This window comes from Loxodonta africana, chromosome 4 (genome assembly GCF_030014295.1).
Source record: "Loxodonta africana isolate mLoxAfr1 chromosome 4, mLoxAfr1.hap2, whole genome shotgun sequence".
In the NCBI taxonomy this organism is placed as follows: domain Eukaryota; kingdom Metazoa; phylum Chordata; class Mammalia; order Proboscidea; family Elephantidae; genus Loxodonta; species Loxodonta africana.
Window position 1 is genome coordinate 87,400,111 of NC_087345.1, and position 24,073 is coordinate 87,424,183.

The 24,073-nt window shown below is 44.7% G+C and overlaps 1 protein-coding gene across 2 annotated transcripts in view; it reads right to left on the bottom strand.

Moving 5' to 3' along the window:
• Nucleotides 1–966: 966 nt before the first annotated feature.
• NCKAP1L (NCK associated protein 1 like) overlaps nt 967–24,073 on the bottom strand; it is a 49,059-nt gene continuing 25,952 nt past the window's right edge. For both annotated transcript variants that reach the window (XM_023557163.2, XM_003405482.4), the window contains exons 19-31: nt 22,924–23,069; nt 22,549–22,680; nt 19,297–19,515; nt 17,647–17,777; nt 14,426–14,523; nt 14,220–14,313; nt 13,979–14,061; nt 13,617–13,697; nt 10,881–10,974; nt 9,843–9,959; nt 9,235–9,344; nt 6,483–6,572; nt 967–2,618 (exon numbers count right to left, since the gene is read on the bottom strand). In XM_023557163.2, the coding sequence (XP_023412931.2) occupies nt 2,487–2,618; nt 6,483–6,572; nt 9,235–9,344; nt 9,843–9,959; nt 10,881–10,974; nt 13,617–13,697; nt 13,979–14,061; nt 14,220–14,313; nt 14,426–14,523; nt 17,647–17,777; nt 19,297–19,515; nt 22,549–22,680; nt 22,924–23,069 (1,527 nt within the window). In that variant the 3' untranslated portion in view covers nt 967–2,486. The remainder of the gene's footprint in view (nt 2,619–6,482; nt 6,573–9,234; nt 9,345–9,842; nt 9,960–10,880; nt 10,975–13,616; nt 13,698–13,978; nt 14,062–14,219; nt 14,314–14,425; nt 14,524–17,646; nt 17,778–19,296; nt 19,516–22,548; nt 22,681–22,923; nt 23,070–24,073) is intronic.

Below are 24,073 nucleotides of genomic sequence, written 5' to 3' on the forward strand. Positions count from 1 at the left end.
GGGGAGTGGGATGGTACATGAAGGAGGTGGGTATCGTTATAAAAGAGTAACATGAAAGATCCTTGTCATGATGGCGCTGTTCTGGATCTTGACTGGTGGCAGATACACAAACCTATACATGCGATGAAGTTGTGTAGAACTAAATACACAGAGAATCAAGTAAAAGTAAAACTGGGGAAATCTGAATAAGATCAGTGGATTGTATCAATGTAAATATCCTGGCTGTGATTTTTGCAAGATGTTACCAAGGGAGGAAACTGGTAAAGGGTATACCCTATCTCCGTGTTTTGCTTCTTCCAAGTGCATGTGCATCAATTAGCCCAATAAAATTTTCAATATAAAAAACATAAAATATTATTATGTCTACTCTCAATCCTTCTGCAGCATCTTGTCTTGCTGTTCTCTGGGAGATTCCTCTTAAGCAATTGATGTAGACGGAAATGGATCTCTATCCCTTCAAGCTGAAGAGCCCAGAGGAGACATAACAGTAGAAGGGTAGTTCTTCAGATACTTCTGAATCTTCTCTTCCTCACCAACTACCACAGTCTCAGTAGACTTGACCCTAAGGAGCCCTGGTGGTGCAATGGTTAAATATTTGGCTGCTAACCAAAAAGTCCCACCAGCCACTCTGCAGGAGAAAAGACCTGGCAATCTGCTCCCATAAAGATTTCAGCCTAGGAAACCCTATGGGACAGTTCTATTAAGTCAGAATCGACTCCACATCACACAAGAACAACAGACTTGACCCTAAATCACTCCTTAGAAAGTAATACCCTTCCCATAGCAAGGAAGGACAATTAGCTGATGCATGAAGCAGGATCCTCTTTGTATCTGTCCTAAAGAGCAGACAATCGTTGCTAAGAAAAAACTGTGTGTTGATTATGAGTGCCAAGTTAAGAAAGTATTGACTAAACCTGGGTGTCTACTAAGATGTCAGAGGAATAAAGATCAAATACACCTACAAAATTCAAAAACAGCTATCAAATAGCTTTAATGAAGGCCAGATGGTTTTGCTGAAAACTAAAAATTGCTTCCCTTTCATCAGGAAGTATGGACATGACCCTAATTAATCAACTAGCTAATTATATTTGCCCATTTCAGCCACTCTAGACCTGTGACAAATATCTGTTGCTCCAGTCCTCCCTAGCAGTGGGTACACAGAAGTGATGGATGGGGGCCTGTTTCCTGCCGTGGAGTTAACTAAACCTAGTTTAGTGCTATCTTGAACGCCCCAGGCTTTGTGACACTTGAAATTCTAATTAGTGCAGAAAAGGGCTAAGTTGAAACAGCTTGTACTCCCTCAAGGATACCCAATCTCAGGGCCCTACTATCTAATGAGGTCTGTGAAATTTAAGATCTAGAAAAGAAATCCCTGCCTGGAGCAACAGCTGTACCCAGGCTGGCAAGGGAATCTGGGGTTAAATGAGTCCCTCCACATAGGAGGGGGGAACAAAATCCACTGCCATCGAGTCAAATCCAACTCATAGCAACCCTGTAGGACAGAGTAGAACTGCCCCCTGAGGTTTCCAAGGCTGTACCCTTTATGGAAGCAGGCTGCCACATCTTTCTCCAGCGTAGCAGCTGGTAGGTTCGAACCACTGACCTTTCAGTCAGTAGCCGAACACTGCTCCTTGGTAAGAGGGAAAGTACCTCCAAATGGTACAGGAGGGAAAACCCACATGACTCTGGGCCAATGAGTTGTCCTATAACCTAGAATTGACCTAGACTGACCCTCTGCTCTGGGTTGTGGAGATATCAAAGAAAAAGCCTGCGGGGCTAAAGTTTAACAGATAACTTACTCATTACCCACAATGTGCAGTAGAGCAGGTAGAAGGGGGTCGGGGGGACAGTGCAAATCTCTAAAAAGCACTTCCGCATTGCCCTGGTAGGAAAGGCAATCAAGCTAGAGGCAGAGGGAGAGACCCAATGACTCCTAAAAGAGCCCCCACATAGGAAAAGAGGGGTTCCTTTGCTACTACTCTGAGGCGGGAGCAGGCTGAATGTTTGCTGAATGCATTTGGAAAAGGAGGAGAGGAAATAATCGTCCTAATGAATGTGCAGGAGACAATAGCAGCTCCAGTGGGAGGATTATAAGCTCATTATGGTTTAATACGATGATTGATCATCTCTGCCTGCCAGCATCATCCTAGAATAGTGATGAAGGTTGGAGAAACCCATGCCAGTCAGAGCTCAAGCTCTAGTCACCAGCAGATTGAAAATATACTTGTAGATCACTTATTTTTCATTGTAAAAATTCATATATGTGGCCCCAGTGCCCTCATTTTTTCCCATAAATGTCCCCCCTCCCCCAGCCTGCCCCACTTCTCTCTGATTTCTCAGCCCAGGACTGTTCCTCTGTACGCCTGTTCATCATCTCTGGCTCCTGGGCCTCTCCCTAGCAACCCCCACTCCCCTTCCCACCCCTTGAGAAAATGGCCACAGTTCCCACTATGGCAGAGGTTTCAGTAGGTACAAAGAAAGAGCCCTCAGTGTGTACTGGCAGGCACCCGGTTCAGGTGGAAAGTTCGGGAAACCTCCCGATAGGCATTTCGAAGCAGGACATAAGGAAAACAGGACTCCAGCATGTCCAGGGTCAGGAAGGATGATTCCTCTACCACCTGGAAGAGATAGGGCCAAGAGATGAGAACCTCAGGTAGGACATACCTCCGTGACACCCTGTTCTCCCTCAGCTCCCTGGGTCCTCTGAGGCCCTTAGACTTAACAAGTGAAAAGCATTCCAAATCACACTCCCCGCTTCTTCCCTCACTTGGTTTGGATTTACAATGGCAAGGTGGCCTCTCCAGCTCCATTATAATGGCCCCCATCCCCCTCCTTGGAGCCCTGGTGGTGCAGTGGTTAAAAGCTTGACTGCTAACCAAAAGGTTAGCAGTTTCAATCCACAAGCCACTCCTTGGAAACCCTATTAGCAGTTCTACTCTGCCCTATAGGGTCACCTTGAGTCGGAATCCACTCAATGGAAATGGGTTTGGTTTTGGGTTTTGCTCTCCCTCCTCAAGGCTATGTGAAGGGCTCAGAAACAGGTAGCAGGAAAGAATTCCTTCCCTAGTGCCAGAAAAAGCCCCATTCTCTCCCATCTGGATGCTAAGTCATACATAGGTGGGCAGCACAAATGCAGGTAGGATGTATAAAAGTGCCTATTAACATGTTTTGCAAAGAAGGAAACAATCACCACTACAGGCCAAGGAAGAAAGGCCTGCGATCCACCCGACTCCTCTTGTGCTGGGCCTTAGTCCCCTCCCTCCCTCTCTCAGTACAGTGCTTGGGGAACAGTAAGGATGCTGCAGAAAGGAGCAGGCATGATTAATTTGTTTAATTAGAAGCCTGCGTGCTGCAGTAGTCCCAGCAGCCCCCACAGCCAAGCAGAAAGATGGATCACGATGTCTGGATGAGACTGAAGGTGGGATGGCGGGAGGAGGGGGTAGGTTCCAGAGAGCAGCACAACTTAATGTTGGACTGGAGGGTCCCCATCCCTGAGGATGGAGCAGGGTTTATTAACATTTAGCACCCTCATCATCCAAAAGGTTGCAGGACTGGTAAAGCATGCTCTGGGGAGAAGTGTCCCATATCCTCCCGCGATGCACACAGATGGATCCTCCCCAATATGGCTGGTATTTCAAGCCCCAAAAAGCAATAAGGAAAAGAATCTACCATATCACTCTAATATGTTTTTCTCTCTGAAGTCCTTTCGAGTTTTCAAATTTCTAAGATTCTGCTATTCACAAGTACATATACACACAATGCACACAACAGCTTCAAAAGAGCAGATACTGCAGGCTGAAGGAAAGGAAACCTGCCTGTAAAACTCAAGCCTTGATCTTAGGTTTGATAACAGAATCTTGATGGGTAAGACTTTCAAACCAAAAGCCAGGAGAGAGATACGATCTCTTTTCCAGTATACTATCTTCAAGTACAGGGAAAGGAGTTCACTGACCCCAGATTTTCTACTCTTCAGTAAGTACAAGAAAAAAATAAGGCTCTAAAATGTTGGAGGTTCAAGTCTACCCAAAGGTACCTCAGAAGAAAGGCCTGGCAATCTAATTCTGAAAAATCAGCCATTAAAAACCCTATGGAGTACAGTTCTACTCTGACACACCTAGTGTCGTCATGTGTCAGAATTGACTTGATGGCAACTGGTTCTGGTTAACTAGAGGAAGTTTTAGGGTAGTGGTAACAGCCTTAGAATAAACCCCAGAAACTTAGGTTCTAGTCTGAAATCTGCCCATGTATTTTGGGGGAGACCTTGAGTGTAATCTTTCCCTCCCTCTTCCTCAGTTTCCTCACCCATGAATTGTAAGGACTGGACGAATTGCCAGGACCTGGTCTGGTTCTGACAATCTAGAATTCCATGATTCTATTTTTTTTTTTTTTTATGAGAGAGCCATCCATGCCAGGCACAGGCTGGCAGCATTGAGGGTGGGCACTGCCCAGGCTTGACAGCCAAGACAGAAAGACCCCAGGGAGAGAAGTGCCCGGCTAGGATTTGGGGCTACATGAATAGCCTCTTAACTCAGAATACAGCTCTTCCCTTCAGTCATTTCCAATTTCTCTGTGGAAACATTTGCATTTAAATTGCTTTGCAGCAGCTAGTCCCTTCTGCTTCCCCCTCTAACTAAAAAAAATGCCTGGACCTAGCTCTGCTCCTGCCAGTTTTCTGGCCTCCCTGCGAGGCTGAAAGGGGCAGACCCCTTACCACAATGTTGAAATAGGGGCACCTGGGTAAAGCAGGAGGAGGCAGGGCTGTGTGGCAATAGAGAATCACCTGCAATCCTACAGAGGTGGAATGAAGAGGCACACCTAAATCATCTGGAAACTAAAATGAACAGCAGAGAGAGGGAACTAACATTTGTTGAGCACCTACTATGTACTAAGCACTTTTGCATATATTATCTCATGAATCCGAACCACCCATAAGGATCATTTCCCACTTTTATAGACGAAGAATCAGAGTCTCAGAAAGGTTAAATTCCCCAAGGTCATGCTGCTCCAAAGACTGTGCTCCATCTGGCACACTGCTAGCATTTGGCCTCCCTCTGCCTTCATCCACACCCGCCGCCACCACACACACACACACACACACACACACACACACACCATCATTTCCATTCTCTTCTGCATCATAATCCTTTATCGGCCCAACCTAGGCCTTTTTCTAGCTGGAGAAACTGAGGCATCGATGCCACCTCAATGCCTATGCATTCAAAGAGGAAGACCTAGAGGGGGTCCCAGACATGCCACCCCTATCACTTGTGGGCCTGGGTCAAGGATACAAATGGAGGCCCGTATACCGTATGCCTAAATAAATTAAGCTAACAGACTATTATGTTCTATCTTTCTACCTTTGCAATACACCTTTATAGTTTCGTGGGAGGCCAGGTTTAAATTAAGAATTCTTAGGCTCCTCAGAGTTCTTCACCAGGATAAGATGAAGAGAAGAAACCAGCCCCAGCTGAATGCCCCTTCTCTGCCCACCCCCCATCTTGTGGGACTTTGTACACACATGTGACTTCCCTATCTGCACATCTAAACTCCAGCTACATTCCTTGGGCGCTGGGACACCCGCCAGTAACAAAGGCTGCCTCAGCAGGGTGGACTTGGGGAATAAGCTCCACGCAGGCCCTGCAATGGGCTGGAGATCCTTGGCAAGGAATTCTGGGGCCCCAGGTATCTTGAGTGTGGTCTTCAAGGGGGCAAACAGGCTCCATTTCAGCATATCCTCTCCCCATGAGCCAGAGAAGGGGCAAAGGAGGGCTTCTTAAACAGGAGGCCCAGGGTAGGAGACCTTCCCATCCATATCTAAGGGCAGTGCTAACCTGAAGAATCAGACTTTTAGAGCAAGACAGTGAGTAAGCATGAAGAGGGAAACAAGGTCACGAGAAAAGTTTAAAAAGTTAACTGAGTCAGAGGTCCCTGAAATTTCTGCCAGAGAAGGGGAATGAATGCCCAGAGCTTGGGAAGCAAGAAGAGAGAGCAAGAGCTGCCTGATTTGTGGCTCACTTGGCTCCCTACCTCACAGCTTTTCAGCTAAAATCCCTTCCCTCCCGAGCCCCTGAACTGCCTCCCCGACCTCAGCTCAGCTATATGCTCTTCAGCACCCTCTTCATAGTGCCCATAAAGACAAAAAATACACTGATGGGGAGAGGTCAGGTAAAACCAAACATGTACTGGACAGGTAGTTACATATGAGGTCCACAGCTGCCCCGCTAGCTCAGACTCAGCAACACTGTAGAAAAAGAAGCCCACTCAGCTAGGGGACAGGAAGGCTGTTTCCCACAGAGAAATTTTTGAAAACCCTAGGATTACAGGACAAGTCTAGAATGTTAACTAGAATGCAAAAACTGGACCCAGAGGGTCAGGTATGCTTTTGGGTGATGACAATGACAGTGGCCCAAAGGCCCTAAAGAGGAGTCTCCCTCTGGCCTTTCCTCTCTCTTCTCCCAGACCAGCCTAAACCAGATACATACCAAGCGCATGAGCAGAGAAATGGACTCCCGATTTCTGGTTTTCAGTTTGTCAGTCTCCTGGCCCAGCTGCAGGAGACTGACAGAGGCCACCTGTAAAAGAAGAATTTGTAAGGAAGCATATTTTTATGGAGGTCAGAGTAGGATAGCCTCGGGCTACAGTAAGTTAAGAAAAGATCAAAAAGGAGAGTTAAGAAGGGCTGGGACTTTCCTGGAGACTCAGGATGAAAAGTGGCATATCCCCTAGGGTTCAGAGATGCACACTGCCTGTACACCAGTCTGGATCCCGTTGGTCTACCAGTACAGTCACCCAGAACGTTATTGAATGTTACTGGGGGGGCAAGGAAAGAACCTAGGATGAAGGCAGGTGATACTGCTTGCCAGGAGATGAATCTCTCTTTCCTAGGAGGCCTCCAGATATGCTGTCTTCAGGCTGTTTACAGCTGACTCCCCACCCGTTACAGACAGAGCTTGCCCCAGACTCAGACCCAGTGCTCTTGGTATTCTCCTCTTGTTAGCTCCCAAATGACTGCCATCTCTAGGTACCGGCAGGGCCCCAACATATCAAGGAGTGAGGAAGAAAGGTGATGTAATTATATCCCAGGCCCAGGTTGCTTCCACTTAGCAAACAAAGAGGGTAAAAAGGAAAAATAAAAAAATGAAGCCCATTACTGTTGCGTCAATTCTGACTCATGACAACCCCATGTGTTAGAGGGTAGATCTGCTCCATAGGGTTTTCTTGACTGTAATCTTTATGGAAGCAGATCGCCAGGCCTTTCTTCCATAGCACTGCTGGGTGGGTTTAGACCGCCAACTTTTACGTTAGCAGTCAGGTGCAAACTGTTGTGCCACCCAGAGGCCTTATAAGGGAAAAGGAGGGGGAAATTCTCAGCCCATGTTAGAGATCTAGTATGAATTCCCTTTTTATCTACGGTGCTCAGAGCCCTTTCCAGAGTATGGACTGGTGGTCCCAGGTTAAATAAACCTTCTAACTAAGCTTTGGAAACCCTGGTGGCGTAGAGGTTAAGTGCTACAGCTGCTAACCAAAAGGTCAGCAGTTTGAATCCTCCAGGCGCTCCTTGGAAACTCTATGGGGCAGTTCTACTCTGTCCTATAGGAGTCGCTATGAGTCGGAATCAACTCGACGGCAGTGGGTTTGGGTTTTGCTTCTTTTTTCAAAACCAAGCTTCGGTCATTGACATGTACTTCTCAAGACAAGGGTATAATTCCTGAGAAGACTGTCTCCTCCTGAAAAGACACAGACAAAGCTGTAGTTCTTAAATCAGAACTATGCCTTGCAAAAGAATAAGCCTCCTATTCCTTAAGGCCCAAGCAGGCAGTGGGTAATGGACCATTTACCTGAAGTGCGTGGATGGGATTCCTCCATACAGGATTAGGAATGGAAAAACTCTGGGATCTCTTTCAACTCTGGAAAGAGATTACTCAGTGTTTTTCCAGAGGCAAAACTAAGATCAATGGTGATAGTTACAGGTTGTTACACTTTGGCTAAAACATTTTTTTCAAACACTTGGATGCAACCTACAGTATAACAGGCTGTCTGGCTTTAAGCACCAGGCCCTAAAACCTAGACCAGTGGTTCTCAAAGTGAGATCCCAGGATAAGCAGCATCAACATTACCTGGGAACTTGTAAATGCAAACTGTCCAGCTCTACCCCTGATCCACTGATTCAAAAACCCTTCAGGTGATTCTGATTTACACTAGTCATTGACTATTTACCAGTAATAGAGTTAGAATCCAAACCAAACCCATTACTGTAGAGTCAATTCCAACTCATAGCAAACCTGTAGGACAGAGTAGAACTGCCCCCGTAGGGTTTCCAAGGCCATAATCCTTATGGAAGCAGACTGCCACATCTTTCTTCCTCAGGGCGGCTGATGGGTTCGAACTGCTGAACTTTTGATTAGCAGCTGAGTGTTTTAATCACCACACTACCAGAGCTCCTTCAAAGTGTCTTCGAGATGATAAAAGTCAGTTGTCTCTCCAACTTTGATATGCATCAGATCACCTGGAGAGCTTATTAAAAACACAGAGGACTGGACTCACCCTAACCAAAAACCAAATCAGTTGCCGTCAAATAGATTCCAACTCATGGCGACCCCATGTGTGTCAGAAGAGAACTGTGCTCCACGTTGATGTGCATCAGATCACCTGGAGAGCTCACTAAAAACGCATCCCCAGATGCATCCAGTTTAATGCCCCTATCTGTAAATGATAAAATTGAGGCCCCAAAATTTCAACTCTTCAGAGGTCACACAGCTTCTCAGTGGCAGATCCAGAACGAGAATCCAGATTTCCTGACTTTTAGTCCCATGATCTTTCCAAGCATTCAGGTATTGTTGTTAACTGCTGTTGAGTCAATCCTGACTCACAGCAACCCTATAGGACAGAGTAGAACCCCACAAGGTTCCCAAAGCTGTAATCTTTACTTTCTCCCATGGAGTGCCTGGTGGGTTTGAACTGCCCACCTATCCGTTAGCAGCTGAGCACTTAACCACTGCAACACCAGGGCTCCTCAAGCATTCAGGTAGAGACAGAATACTAACTATTAGGGAATTTAGAAGAAACTCCTGCCTTTCACAAAGGAGACTCTCACTATTTACTGAATGAATTAGGTGGGAGAAAGACCAGATGATCTCAAAGGCCTGTTCAACAATAAGAGTCTATGGATTTAAGACAAACTAGTTCTCACCAGACCTTGCCATCTTGCATTCTTTATAACCTAGACCCACTCACCACCAGAAATTCCTTGAGGTGAGTTTCAATGTTCTTGTTGTAGACTGTGAAGAGGGCAGCAGACACCTGGATGATGGCTTTGGTCAGGCAGTGAATATTATTGTTGTAACCTAGGTTATTATTGATAGAGGGAGAGAAATAAAAGAAATGACAAAGTAAGCCACTCCAGGAGACTCCAACTGATTATTTCTCACGTTTTCAGGCTGACCCACCCCTATGTGACACCAAAAGGGCTAAAAGGCACTTTGGGATTACCAAAAAACTAAACCCATTACTATCAAGTCAATTCCAACTCATAGCAACCCTACAGGACAGAGTAGAACTGCCCCATAGGCTGGTGGAATCAAAATGCCAACCTTTTGTTTAGCAGCTGCGCTCTTAACCACTGTGCCGCCAGGACTGCACTTTGGGATTAGGGGAAGAATATTCCAAAGAAATTTCACTGGAATTGAATTTTATGCACAGTTCATTCTCAGATGCTTTCTGGAACAGAACTTTACATCTAAGTCAGAAGTCTGTATCTTCCAGACAAATGTCTTCATCTCATCTCCCTGCCCTGGGACACTAATCTAAATAGCACCGGTTCATCAAACCTACTCCTTACTTACCATCCTTCTCAATGTTATAGAAGGAAGAAGGATCTGTGGCAAGGAGCGGGAGGGAAACTGCAATAAAGATCAAGAGCAGGCAGGCCACCTTATATTCTTCCTCAGGGGATGAAGTATCTGGTGAGAGGGAAAAAGAAGAAAAGCAAGTAAGATCAACAAATAGGAATTATCTTCTACAGGGGTCCTACTTCACAGGATTGCTGTGAGGATCACAAGAAAATATCTATGAAACCACTTCATAAAGCACTATAGGCAAGTTCTTATTACTGAAGGGGACTGGGCTAGCATCCACCTATAGTGAGGGGCCTGAGTTCTGGAGGCCTCTTCTGGTGACTGAGCACAGCTCTTAGCTATGGGCTCTGCTGAAATGCAGCCAAGGACACTCTGCCAGCTGCCAGATGGGGTGGAGAAGCAGGAAAGAGAGGAAAGTAGGGGGAAAGCCTCTCACCTACCAAGAGAGTGGAGGGAAGGGAGGGTGAGTCTGGCAATTTTGAAGGGGCAGAACACCAGCCCTTTGTTGCATCCTATTCTGAGTATATGTAAGTATGGATGTGCTCATCAGAGGAAATGTGTAATGGAATGTAAGAGACAAGTGTGAGACTGAGCAAGAAGTGAATGGTGTCTAGGTGATTATGTAGGAGGGGCACACAAGATCACTGTGGGGAACTTAGGTGCTATATCACACAATTTAGCACAACTCCTATACTATTTTGTATTGTTCTCTCGTTGTTTCATTTGCATGGATCTAATTTCCCTAACCAGACTGTAATTTCCTTTGGGCACTTGCTAAGCACCAGACTCTCATTTAACACACTTTTTTGCTGATTGACAGATCAGTTGGTTGAAACCTGAGGTGAAATCTAAATTGCCTATGTAGTAAGTATTTTCTGGGGGCTAAAGTCTGTACTTTAAGTCTTTCCTTAGCTCCCAAGCTATATCCCCTGAATTCACAAACCCAAATAAAGTCTTCTTTGACACTGACATTTTCCCACCAAAATAGGGCCGAAGTCCTCCCTTGCCCCCTTTCCCCTATCTTACCAGCTTTCAGATTTGCAATGGCAGCCACCAGGGCTGGGTCAATGTCACAGCCCACTCCTGCAGCAGATGCCAGCTCAAAGACACTCAGGGTCACCTGATGGAGAAGAAAACAACACTTGGAAGAGGCTTCCCAAGAATGAAGTGCTTGGCAAAAGCTATAGGTAGCCGAGATTCCTGGATCACAGATTTGAAACATTTGCTGTACTATCATCATCTTTTCTAGGTATTCATTTAATAGTTCTCCCTAGCCTCCGGGGGCGAGGCAATGCTTTGGCTTGGCATTTGGACATACCATGGTACAAATTTATCTTTTCAACCTTATTTCTCTAAATGCTTCCAACAGTCAAAGCAGCCAGGGTAATTTATTCACTGTCCCAAAAATACAACTTACTTTCATACTTTGGCTCACGTTGCTTCTCTCTATAATATCCTTTCCTCTCCTCTAGTTATAGTTAAAAGAGCCCTGGTGGCACGATGGTTAAGCACGCAGTTGCTAACAGAAAGGTCGGCAGTTCAAACCCACCAACAGCTCCATGAAAGAAAACACCTGGTGATCTGCTCCTATAAAGATTACAGCCTAGGAAACCCTATGGGGCAGTTCTACTCTGTCCTATAGGGTCACTATGAGTTGGAATTGACTCAAGGGCACATAACAGCAACTTACAGCTAAGTGACACCCATCCCTTAAGGCTTAACTCAAACCTCATCTTCTCTGTGAAGCCCACCCTGATTACTTCACCCCAAACTCATCTCTCCCTCCTTAAACTGGTACCACCCACTTTACATTTATCACACACAATACCTTGTATTATTACTTAGATTTTCAGATAGGACATGAGACATATGGCTTATGTCACCAACAAGATCATAATTTTATAAGACCTCGTAGCATAGTGAGGGGAGAAAAAAGCTTTGGAGTGAGACAGATTTGGGTTCAAATCTTAGTGCTACCAAAATTACTACATATGTAACCTTTGCTAAAAGTTATTTAACTTCTCTGAGCCTCAGTTTTCTCATCTGTAAAACTGGGATGACGATACTTACCTCACAGAGCTGGTGTTAAGATTAAATTAGACCACATATGTAAAGTATCTACCCCAGTGACTGACAGAGAGTGATGTCAATAAATGCTATTCTCTCGCTCCTCCTCCTTTACCTTAAAGCCAGGAATGTTGCATTTCCTTGTATCCTTGCTAGTGTTTAACACAATGCTAAATACATAGAAGGCACTCAGTAAATCTTCATTGACTGCTACCTGAATCCCCGAACAAAGCCCCAATTCCCCACTCCCACTCCAAGTACTTAGATCCCTTTAGAAGCTTAAAAAAATGTTTTTAAAGACTTCAAAATGTTCTGAGAAATAAAGGATAACTGTTCCAATAATTGACAACCAAGTACAGTATCTTATGCAAAGAACCCAAAGACATAACAACAGGCATATATTTTGCCTATGGCACTTGACCCGAAGCCAAACGTTAGCCACACTCAGCTCTGCTGCTTATTTAAATTTCCTATTACCTAGAAGACCCTGCTCGTGGCAGCCATGTCTAAATCAGGCACCTGGTGCGTATGTGACCTGTGGTTTTCTGGAGGAAGAAAGGGATGACTGAAGGCAGAAGGGGATGACTGAAGGCATCTTATTTTCTCTTCCCCTAATCATCTCAACCCTCAGAGACAGTAACAGAATCTATGATAGACAGGCTATCCCTCCTCTCTACCCCCACTTGCTTATTTTCACAGGCAGGCAGAGCCTAAACCTCCGAGACTGTCCAGGAGATATAAGCTGGACAAGCTCCTTACAGACTAGAGCACTTGGCGCCAACATCAGCAGCTGCCAGAAGCCCAGGCTCACTGTAAAATCAAGGACTATTCAAGAGGGGCAGGCATCCCGGTGAAACATTGCCCTTTCACCTCATGACCACTTGGCCCTCATATGATCACAGGCAGAGAGGGGGGAAATTTTAACTCTTTGGTCTCAACATAAGAAAGTCTTTCTTAACATCTAACTTTAATTTTTCTTGCTACCACTTTCTTCTTACCATAGACTTCTCTCCATTAGAGGAATCAATTAATAGCCTTCCCTATACATTTGAAGGGCCTTGCCTCAAGTCTTTGTATTTCCTGCATAACATACTTGTCTGTTCCAGGTGATTCAGAAGATAAAAGGATGACTCAAAGGTAGGGGATGGGCAGGAGAAACAGATGTTTATGTTAGTGTCTTGTCTGTAAAAGCCCCTCTTCCTCTCTCTATCTCCTGTAGCAAATGAGGGCCTGAAGGTTTAAGAACTGGGAGAAAGAAAAGAGTAGGAAAAGGAAGGAAACTCTGAGGGTAGGCAGGGTGGGTGATAACGGAAGGAACAAGTTCTTTTACAAAAAGTACCCAAGCTCCAGAGGGGACTAGTTTGCACATAGTTTGGCATCTAATTTCCACACTGCTCATTTCAGGTGAAAACCTACAGATTCTATCCTAGATCTTAGTCCTCTCCCTCCAGTAATGTTTCCCCAGCCTCTACAGGGTCTCCCTGGCTTCCACTTCTCTCCATGCCCCCATGTCTCCCCAGCTCTGCTCTATCTTTCATGACTAGTGCTCCTCTCTCCACAAAGTCTCCCCACATTATTTTCCCATATAGATCCCAGCTCTTCTCAAAACCCTCTCTCTCTCCCTTACAATATCCTAGCTATATCCATTTTCAACAACAATCATCTGATGAGATTATACTTTGCACTCCCCCATACCTTGATGTCTGTGTCTGGAGTGACAAACTCCTTCAGGCACTCAATGGGACCCATAAGGAATGGGCAATGGGAGGAGAAAACCTGAAGGAAAAAGGAGATAAATAAGCCCACAGGATATTGGCCAGTGCCTTCAAAGATAGGTGGAAACAAACAAAAAAAGGCGTCAACATAGACAAGAACCTAGCCAACATTCCATGTTCTCCTGCTCCTTACGACTCTGGGTTTCCTCAGCTCATTTATCCCCAGGGATCTTCCTCTTTCTTTCTCCTCATCACCCACCTACCCTTTCCACAACTTTTCACATACACCCTACTTCCTGAGGTATCTGTAATTCAGTGAGCCCCTTCTCCCCGCAAGTTCACCTCCCGAAGTCCCTCTTGGGCCATGGCCCTAAAACTGAGGATCACTCCAATGATGGTCATGCGCTTCAGGACATTCTCAGCCCCTGAGGAGAAAGAAGAGCATTAGACAAGAGAACTGAGCAGCAGAATTAGGATGGTTTTGCTTCTTCCAGACCCAGCCTAGCCCCCAAGTCCCTGAAAAACCCTGTCATTCCCAATGCTTTGCCCACAGTTTCTTCTCACTGTAAGGGAAGGTACTTACCTATCAGCTGGGGTAGCAGAGAGGCCATCAAGTCTGGCTTGCTAAAGTTGGATCTGATCTGAACAAGTACATCCATGTTTTCCACCACCAGCTTCTGCAGCCCATGGAACAGAGAGACATTATGCAGGAAATGAAGAGTTCAATGTTACGTCTTTCCCCCAGTGCCCCGAGTCTGGACCTTTTCACAGGGCTTGTTTCCACAGTACCTTCAGCTCCACGATCTGAGAGGTCACGTGCCACAACAAGTTTTCACTCAGGAACTTCATGCCATAGGGTCCCAAGAGTTCAGCCAAGGCCCGCATCTCTAGAATAGAGTTACAGAGGTCCCAGGTGGGACTCAAAGGACACTGGGGCATTTGCACAACAACTATAGGGTAATTCAAACATTTAAAATGTTTTCCAGCTAGGAAAAGAAGTGGGAGGTTGGGGAGAAAAAGTAAAATCCCGCATTCAGGTGAGAGCTCTGGCCTGCATGTGCAATGGCTTACCATGTCCCCACTGATATGTACACCAGGACTTACAACAGATAATAACTATTTTACTTTACATTTTTATAAGAATCTATACATTCCCTAGCCCCTTCACCTGTGCCTGGGTTTTACTCTTGTGCTAGCTGTATTAGCTTTATTAGCTATAAGAGCCTCTCTGACTTTTATAATTCTCTATATGATGAAGTAATTAATAGCTGCCCTGAAATACCTTATAGAGTAAGATTGTGATACATTATAAGAATTTTAGAAAACTGTAACTATATATATAAATAAGGGATAATTATGATGATCACCATTAACAGCCCTCTGAGGTATGTTGCACAAGGATCTTCCACGTGCACTGTCACACTGGTTTTATACACAAGGAGGGTTAAGCGCTTGTCCAAGATCACCCAGCCAAGTTAGGGGCTGGTGCTAAAAACCTAGCCTCTTTTAACCCTCACTATGTCTAGATACCAAAACTATTTCCTTACCTAAGGTCTGGCTTTTTGTATGTTCCTCCCTTTGCTTCCTTTATTTAATGTTTCACTGTCCAAGTTTTCCTCTCCTTGGGCTAGTTTTCTTTTCTCAAAATCAACACACATCCCCAGAATCTCAGGGTTTTTTTTCTCTCTAAATCTTTCTTCCCTCAAGCCTGCTTGTGGCCCTTTGTGAAATAAATAAAACTTGCCCGGGGAAATCCCATGTTAGAAACACTAGTAACAAATACAGGCAGGAGAGGACTCTAGCTATGATCTTTGGCTATAGGCCCATTCAGCAGTTAAAGCCATAAAAGACCAGAAGTAACAAGAGACCAGTAGGAGAAAGGAAAATTTAAAAGAGTTAATAAGAGTTCAGATAGAAAAGCAAGTCAGTGCTCCATACTCAAGTCTCTGAAGGCAAGACCAGTTAATGTCCACCTCCACCAATGACAGAGGAAGTAGAACACAGTAGTTGACACAGTACCTTGTCCAGAATGGATATTTACTAGACATTTTTAGATTTATAATCGAAAGAACTGAGATTAGAACTCTAAAAAGATTTCCTAACTGGTGAACTTAAATAATGCTAAAATGGCTGACACAGGGGGAGAGGGGCTGAATCACATTCCTCTGGAGCTGCTGGAGAAGACAACGCTGATTGACCCGTTGGAACCTGCCAAACCTTCTTACTCCAGTCTTCTCTACTGTAGGCTAGTAACCCTAGGGCATCTTTCTCTTTCCATCTATCTATTTTTACAGTAGCATTGCCCCATCACCATGGCAACCCAGGGAAACTGGGGTGGGGTGGTAGAAGGGGGAATCAGCATTACCTCCTGCTGCTTGTCAGTTGTCAGCAAGGAATAAAGCTGATTTTAGAGGCTGCCTACAGTTTGTAGGTAGAGTTGATGAAAAGGGGACATCTGAAACCTCCAGCAGGTAAAAACAGTAGGGTCAGCATACTGATAGAGTTGGGTGAGGGTAAGAAGAAGGCAGAGCTGGAAAACAGAACTGTGTATTCTGACTTTCTTAATACTCCCAAGGAAAGGGAAGAATGGAGAGGTCAGGATCACTGAAGCATCTCCTACCTGACCCACCAACCACACAGGATTCATGATTTATATGGAGGTGAGGAGAAGCAGAGTAGTAGCATAGTTCATGAATCAGTCAGTCGGTAAAACCAATCTATTAAAAAGTATCTGTATGTGATCAGTGGTTACCAGGGCCTGGGGGCTGGGGTGTGTGAGGAGCAACTCCTTAATGGATACAGGCTTTCCTTTTGTGGTAATGATAATGTTTTGGAACCAGATGGAGATGGTGGTCGCACAACATTTTGAATGTTCTATATGCCACTGAATGGCTAAACAATTTTAATTTAAATGATTAAATTACAGTTAATTTAACATTATGAGAATTTCACATCAGCTTAAAAAAGGGGGGATCTGTATGGCTTCAACTCTATTTAAAAAGAGACCAGCTTCCCAACTCATTCATTATATGCTCCTTACCTCCCCACCCGCCTTGAAACACAGGAGCACTTCTATACACTGGGAAGCAGCACTGAATGGTGGCTAAGCACCCAGTATCTGGAGTTAGACTGCCTTGCGTTGAAATCCCAGCTGTACCATTTACAAATGTGTGACTTTAGGCAAGGTCCTAACCTCTCTGTAACTCAGTTTGCTTGTCTGTAAAATAGGGTAATAAAAGTAACTACCTCAAGGCCGTTGTTAGGATTAAATGAGTTAATACGCCTAAGCATTTAGAATTTAGCCTACAAGGAATGTCAGGCATTATTTCATCATCGTTATTATTGTATTATTATTAAGCATAAGGAGACTGGTGGTACAATGGTTAAATGCTCAGCTGCTAACTGAAAGGCTGGAGGTCTGAACCTACCCAGCAGCTCTCATCCAGGGAGAAAGACCTGGCAATCTGCTTCTGTAAAGATTATAGCCAAGAAAACCCTTGGGACTGTTCTATTTTGTCACATGGGATCGCTATGAGTTGGAATTAATGGCACCCAATAACAATTATTAAACATCAGCAATTCAAGCACTGGCTAAAACTCCAAACTTTATCACTAAGGAAAAAGATGCCATGACATCAGACCACTGTTTAATAATTCCAAGCATGAGGACGTCCTCTAGACACTTTATCCTCTGCCCTTCATTATATGTCCTACTCTTCTATTCTTTGTGGAAATGAAGAATAACCATTTACCACCCTTCCAGGAATAAATACCTTCGATGACTTGAGTACCCTTAACTCCCCCCATTTTCTTTCTCCACCTTTAACCCCCAGACCATTCCTCAATTCTAGCTTAGAATCCCCGTCTACCTTCCCTAGGGCAGAGATGCTGAGGAGAGTGTAAAGTGGGCCTCTGGGAGGGTAGGAGAGTTTAGGTGGGGCCTGTATTGAGATACTATATTGAGGGGAAAGGCCCAGCTCCTTGACAAGGAGACCAGGCCCCAGGCTTACCAGAGATGTCAGAGAACTCCTCTGCACTGAAGTTCTGCTCCCCTTCTCTGGGGAGGTTGATGAAGGCCTGCATGGCTGGGGCAAGGATGATGGCCCCACTGCTTGCCTGTCTAAGCAGACTTTCCAGGTACCTACAGGGTTGATCGGGAAAGCAGAGATTAGTGTTCACTCCCTTCTGCCACTACTACTGGTCTCAGAAGGAGAAACTCTGCTAAAAGCTGGGATAGGAAGAAGAGGTTCAAAGAAGACAGTACAATGCTCTAATTAAGGCCCCAGCCTGTTGGTTCAAAAACAATTGGCAGTAATGTTCCACTTGGGCTCTAATCTACAGGGTGTTTCACTATGCTGTCAAAATGCACTACATCCCTCTCCCCAGCCCCTGTTGTTTTCCAACTACTGCGCTCCCCTCACCCTTGGCCCTACTCTGTCAGGTAAGACAGGCCCAACCTGACAAGAAAAAAATCCCCACTAATTAGGCTTCTCTGAAATATACTTAGCCTCGGCCTCTCCAGTGAGAATGCTGAACTGAGGGCTCAGGAGTCCTGGAAGCCTGTCTCAAGTCAGATCTTCTGGCAGAGAGAGGCCCAATGAACAGTGGTCATCCAGCCTCCAAATACTCCCCACCCCCCCACCCCCCCACCCCCCCACCCCGACCTCTGGGCAAGCTGAGAGGGGCAGGGCTCTGGCCACGTCGTCAGAGGAGGTCTTGGCCAACCCCCTGTCCCTCACCCAGGCTCTAGCTCCTGGTCTGTGTCTTATAAAGATCACAAACTAATTGCAGGTAGGCCAAACCCAGTTGCTGAATGTGTCTTTTTTTTTTTTTTTTTTTTTCTCTTTAAATTGGAATTAATTGTAAAATTTTTAAAACTGAAAATTTTTACATTAAAAATAAAAGATTTAGTGGACCAGCAAGCAGCTGGAAGGGACTAGTGGCTGCCCCCTTGCCTTCTCCAACTCCTCCAAGTCCCTACCTAGCCCATGACACCCATTTACCTTACCTACCTGGCAACTGTTGACATGTGTATTTGCAAACCTTGTCTAAGCCTTTCCCATACTCACTGGTCTCTTCATTGCAGCTGACTCCTACTGAGTTGATATTGGATTAAGAGCGCCACCCAGTGGCTCGGGGAGGTAGGAATCGACTCCTTTCGACTCCTTAAAATCCCAAAAGAAATAGTCTGACTCCCACCTCCTTCAGATTTGAAGAGGTCCCCTTCCTAATTAAGAACAGTCTGCTAGACTTGACAGGGTCCTGTCTGGGGATGCGGAGGTGGTGTTCCACAGAGATGGCGGTACACAGAAAAGCTGGGGTGGAAAAAGAAATATGAGAATTTCAGAAAGAGGAAGAGAAATTATTTGAAATCCAAATGGTAAGAATCCAGAAAAAGGAAGGTTAAGAAGTGGAGATTAAAAGAAGAGATCAAACTGTTGCAGGGTAGGGTGATAGATGTTACATGGAAAGTTAGAAGGAAACCTTGCAGTGGACATAAGGATATCTGGGTTTGCCCCAATTTACTGCTCTAATCATCAAACAAAAACAAGCGTCTATGGCCCTGGGAGCTAAAATGCTTGGTCCCTGGAGTCCTACTGTGGAAAGGAGAGCACGCTAACAAAGAGGTGAGGCAGTGGGAGAGGATAAGCAGCACTGACCAATTCGTGTAGAGAGTGGTAATAGTCTGCTCCCCAGATGAGTCCAGTGGCTGTGTCTGCTGCAGGAGGGCACTCCGGATGATCCTGGAAGCGTCTGCACCCAAAAACTGGGCCAGTGACTGTATGAAACCAATGTATGCTTTGACTCCTGCCAATAGCTCAGAAGGCCTTACAATCTCCTGGGTAGGTGCATTGTAGCCAGCCAGCCACACAATGGCTCTAGGTGATAAAAATCATAATTACAATCACAGTGACAAACATAATAACATTCATCAAATGTATACTGTGTTCCAGGCAGTGTGCTGAGATTCTACTACATGCATTATCTCATTTAAACCTCACAGTAACCCAATAAGGTAAGTACAATTGTTATCCCCATTTTACAGGTGAGGAAACTGAGATATGGAGGCATTAAACCATTTGCTGAAGATCACACAGGTGGAAAGTTGCAGAGCTGGGCCCTGAGGGCCCACACCACCTGCATTTTCAGTGCCAGTAGCTGTCTTTTCTCCTTGGAAAGAATTTGTTCCAACCACTGTCAGAATTGGAAAATCACACCCAGAAATCCATGGGAATGCAGTGTAATCCCCAAGTGGCCAGGGTAGCCAGGGCTGGATAGAAAGCACACTTAGCTGACATGCAGCTACAGCCAACCTGAGAGAAAATGGAGTAATTGCCTACACTGTATTATTTCAGAGAAACACCAGGAAGACCCCTCCCCATGGACTCCCATCTCTTAATACCCCCCACAGATGCCTGAGATTTCAATGGTCAAGCATTCGGATGCCGAGAGGTTGGTGGTTTGAACCTACCAGCAGCTTCCCGAGAGAAAAGACCTTAGGTCTATTCCTGTAATGAGTACAGTCTAAAAAACCCTAAGGGGCAGTTCTACTCTGTCAAACAGGGTCAGTATAGGTGGGAATTGGCTTGCAGGCACACAACTTTGACCTCAGGCTTTTTTACTTATTAGACTATAAATCGTAGGGGACAGAAGAACATCACACTTCCAGCTTTTGTTAGTCATTTATGCTTCAAATATGAATGAGTTTTAGAAGTCCCTGAGTGGTCCAAGGAAACTCTGGTGGCATAGTGGTTAAGAGCTACGGATGCTAACCAAATGGTCGGCAGTTCATAATCCAACAGGCGCTCCTTGGAAGCCCTTTGAGGCAGTTCTACCCTCTCCCGTAGGGTTGCTATGAGCTGGAATCGACTTGGCAGCAACGGGTTTGTTTTTTTTTTGTTTCAGTGGTGCAAATGCTTAATGCCCCTGGCTGCTAACCAAAAGGTTGGAGGTCCAAGTCTACCCAGAGGCACCTTGGAAGAAAGGTCTAGCAATCTATTTCTGAAAAACCACCGTTGAAAATCCTATGGAGCACAGTTCTACTCTAACACACGTGGGGACACCATGAGTTGGAGTCGACTTGACAGCAACTGGATTTTTTATGAATGAGTTTATCATATTCTTCCTATAGAAGCAGGTGTTTTGTTGCTGTTGTTTGGGGAAATTTGTATGCAGGAGGAGAACGGAGCAGGAGGGCGGCCCACTTCCCAAATGAAAGAGAAAACAGAGGAGGTGCCTAACACTTGGTACCACTTGGAGGAAAATAATACATAAGGGACAGGCTGGAGGCAAACCTAATCTATTTCAGAGTTTTCACTAAGACCAAACCTCTAGGCCAGCCTTGGGGCTTTGGGAACAATTATGTCAATGAAGAAAGTACCAGAGATATTTATGGAAAACTAAAATAGCACACCCATGCTGCTACAGGGCCTGGAAACCACTACCAACTTCTAAAGGTCTGCACACGAACAATTATGAAACTATCTTCTTGACGTTGTGTATGTACCTGAGACCCTTCCTTCCGTATCATTAATATGTATGTAAGGAAAACAAACTAATTTTACTATCCCCCAAGTAAAATCCTAGTTATAAAATAAATCTGCACCTCCTACAATTAAAACAGACTACTAACTGGTCTCCCTGTCTCCACCCTTGACCCACTAGTGCAGCCACAGCTATCCTGTTGAAATATTAAGTCAGAACCTGTTACTCCTATGCTCAAAACCCCCGAGGTTCCTCAACTCCCTCAGAATAAAAGTCAAAGTCCTTCCGATGACATATAAGCAACTGCGTAATCTGCAATTCCCCCAACCTCTCTGATAACCTCATATCCTACCAGTCTCCCCAGGCTCGTTTTGCTCCAGCCACACCGGCCTCCTCCAGGTCCCTTTAACATACCAGATCTGCTCCCACCTCAGAGCTTGCTGTTTTCTCTGCCTCGAATGCTCTTTCCCCTGACAGCCACTTGGCTGGCTTCCTCACTTCCTTCAGATGTTTACTCGAATATCATCTTCTCAAGGAGGCCTTCTCTGGCCACCCTGTCTAAAACTGCAACACCCCCCACCACCCCGCCATTCACATGTTTCCTATCTCCCTTTCCTGCTTTATTTTTCTGCTTTACACTTATTACCATAACACACTGTATATTCTTCTTATTTTTTTGTCTATCTCCCTCAATAGAATGTAAGCTTCATGGGGGCAGGGGGTTTTATCTGTTTTGTACACAGCTGTATTAACAGCTTCTACAATAGTGCTGGCACACAGAAGGTGTTCAATAAATATTTGCTGAATAAATGAATGAATATACAACTTTTCCAAAATAAAACAGAAGATCAGGGGATTACCTGTAATAATTCCTCCCCCTACTTCCCTGATTTCTGATAGTGCCCAATTCTAATGATAGGGGTGTTCCTCCTAATTTGGGGGGACAACAGAAAGAAGGCAAAACAGGGGGAAGGGAATTCATTTTACTGAGGCCTATTATATGTCAGAAACTTTGCATTCATTATTATCTTTAATTCTCACTACCAATTTTCAATTACAGGTAATTCTCAATTACCTGTAACATAAATATCATTCTTATTTTACGGGGGAGAAAACTAAGGCTCAAGCAAGTTAGATAACCTGCTCCAGCCTCTTAGCTAATGGCCAGGATGTCAACGCTGGTGCTCTGGCTGTAAACAAAGGCCCTGATCATTCTACTATGGTGATCAATCTACCAATGGTGACCAATTCTGGCTGTTCATCAAAACCATTTGTAGAGGATTGCGGTTGTTTCTATTTGTTTTTTATCAAGACTGACTGTGTCAGAATCTCCAGGGTGTGGCATGACCACCAAGAGGAGAGTAAAGGAACACATATTTGAGAACTACCATATCATGCAAACATAGAAGACAAGAAAAGAGCAATACCTGTTGAGTCTGGCCTCCAGGTGGCTGCTGAGATACTCAGAAGGGAAGATAGTGTGTTCAAACACAGAAAAACTGTGTACGTGATTCATTGTCAGTGCCAGTTCTGTCAAGGTGAGGTGTAGCTTGTCCATGCTGGGTAAAATTGAGAAAGTAAAATGGGCCTTGATTACAGGTCTGGCACTGCTGACTAGTATCTGGGAAGGATTTGTTCAACCTATGACCCTCAGGCTCCTTTCATCTTCTAGGGATACTCAGCCTAGAATGGTACACATTGATGATGACTTCCACATTCTTTTGCTATATCACCTTCCCTCTTCCCTTCTCTCCCTTCTTTGATGCAGTGCCCAGTTTGCCCTCTGGGGCCCATGTCCTCACGTGGTGACGATGCTGCGGTTCTTCCGGTGACTTTCAGCTCCTGGCTTGTCCCTTTCCGGCTCTCCCTTTCTGGGAATCTGCCTCTGCTTCATGGTTTTCTTGTTCTTGGCCTTGCTGATGGTGGTCGCACAATGCTTAGGTAGAAGCTTTTGAAACAAACATAGGTGAACGGAGAAACAAGATTAGCTTCCAAACAGCAGAGAATCCCATCTAATAGTTATAAAAACAAAGTATCTACATTATTATCTATTTCTTTTATCTTTCTGCCTTTTTCTCTCCTTCCATGTTTCTCTTTCTCTAATGAGGACCCATTTGTAATGTGTTCACCCCTTTTATTTTTCATTAAATACCTCCCCATTTATGGGCTCAAAGTCTCAAAGTGGCAGTGTCTTTCAGGGATCTGGTCATCAAACCCCCACCCGCATGCTGAGAGTGTTTCCTAATGGAAAAATGCAAGTTAAAAAAAAAAACAAGATCTAAGAACTTCACTCAGCTGCACTTTCTAGGGTCTCCCAATCTGGGAAAACAGCTATTTTTGCTAGTATGGAACCACCATCTCTTTTGCTTTGTTCCTTCATATTCTATTTCATAGAAACAGTTATCCACACCACCACAGCCTTCCGAACGCAGAGAGCTCACAACATGGCCACCACTCTCTCTCTACCTCCTCTTTTCTTGAAATAAGATATTGTATTTTTTGCTAGTTAGCTTAAACATCAATTCTGCGTTTTTTCTCTTCACCAAAATACCCCAGTTAGCCATACAGGAAGTATAAGATAGAATGTATACGTTCAGGTATTTTCTTCAAGGCAATCACCACAGAATTGTATTTATTCCAGTGCTGCTAACAACTTGCAGAGTGTATCTGAAAACTCCTCCCTTGGAATTGCATTTAGAGCAACATAGGAGCCACACAGGAAATATGGTTTTGTTACTTACTAGTCACACTTTTTTTTTTTAATCCAAATTCTTGGCCGTTTCAAAGAATCAAGTCTACCTTGATGGACAAAGATGTATCAACCCTGATATTATTCAGTGGTGTCTATGGTACACAAGAGGACAAATATTATATGACCCAACTTACATGAAATATCTAGAAAAAGGAAATGGATAGAGACAAAGTTTATTAGTGGTTATCAGGGGCTGTGGG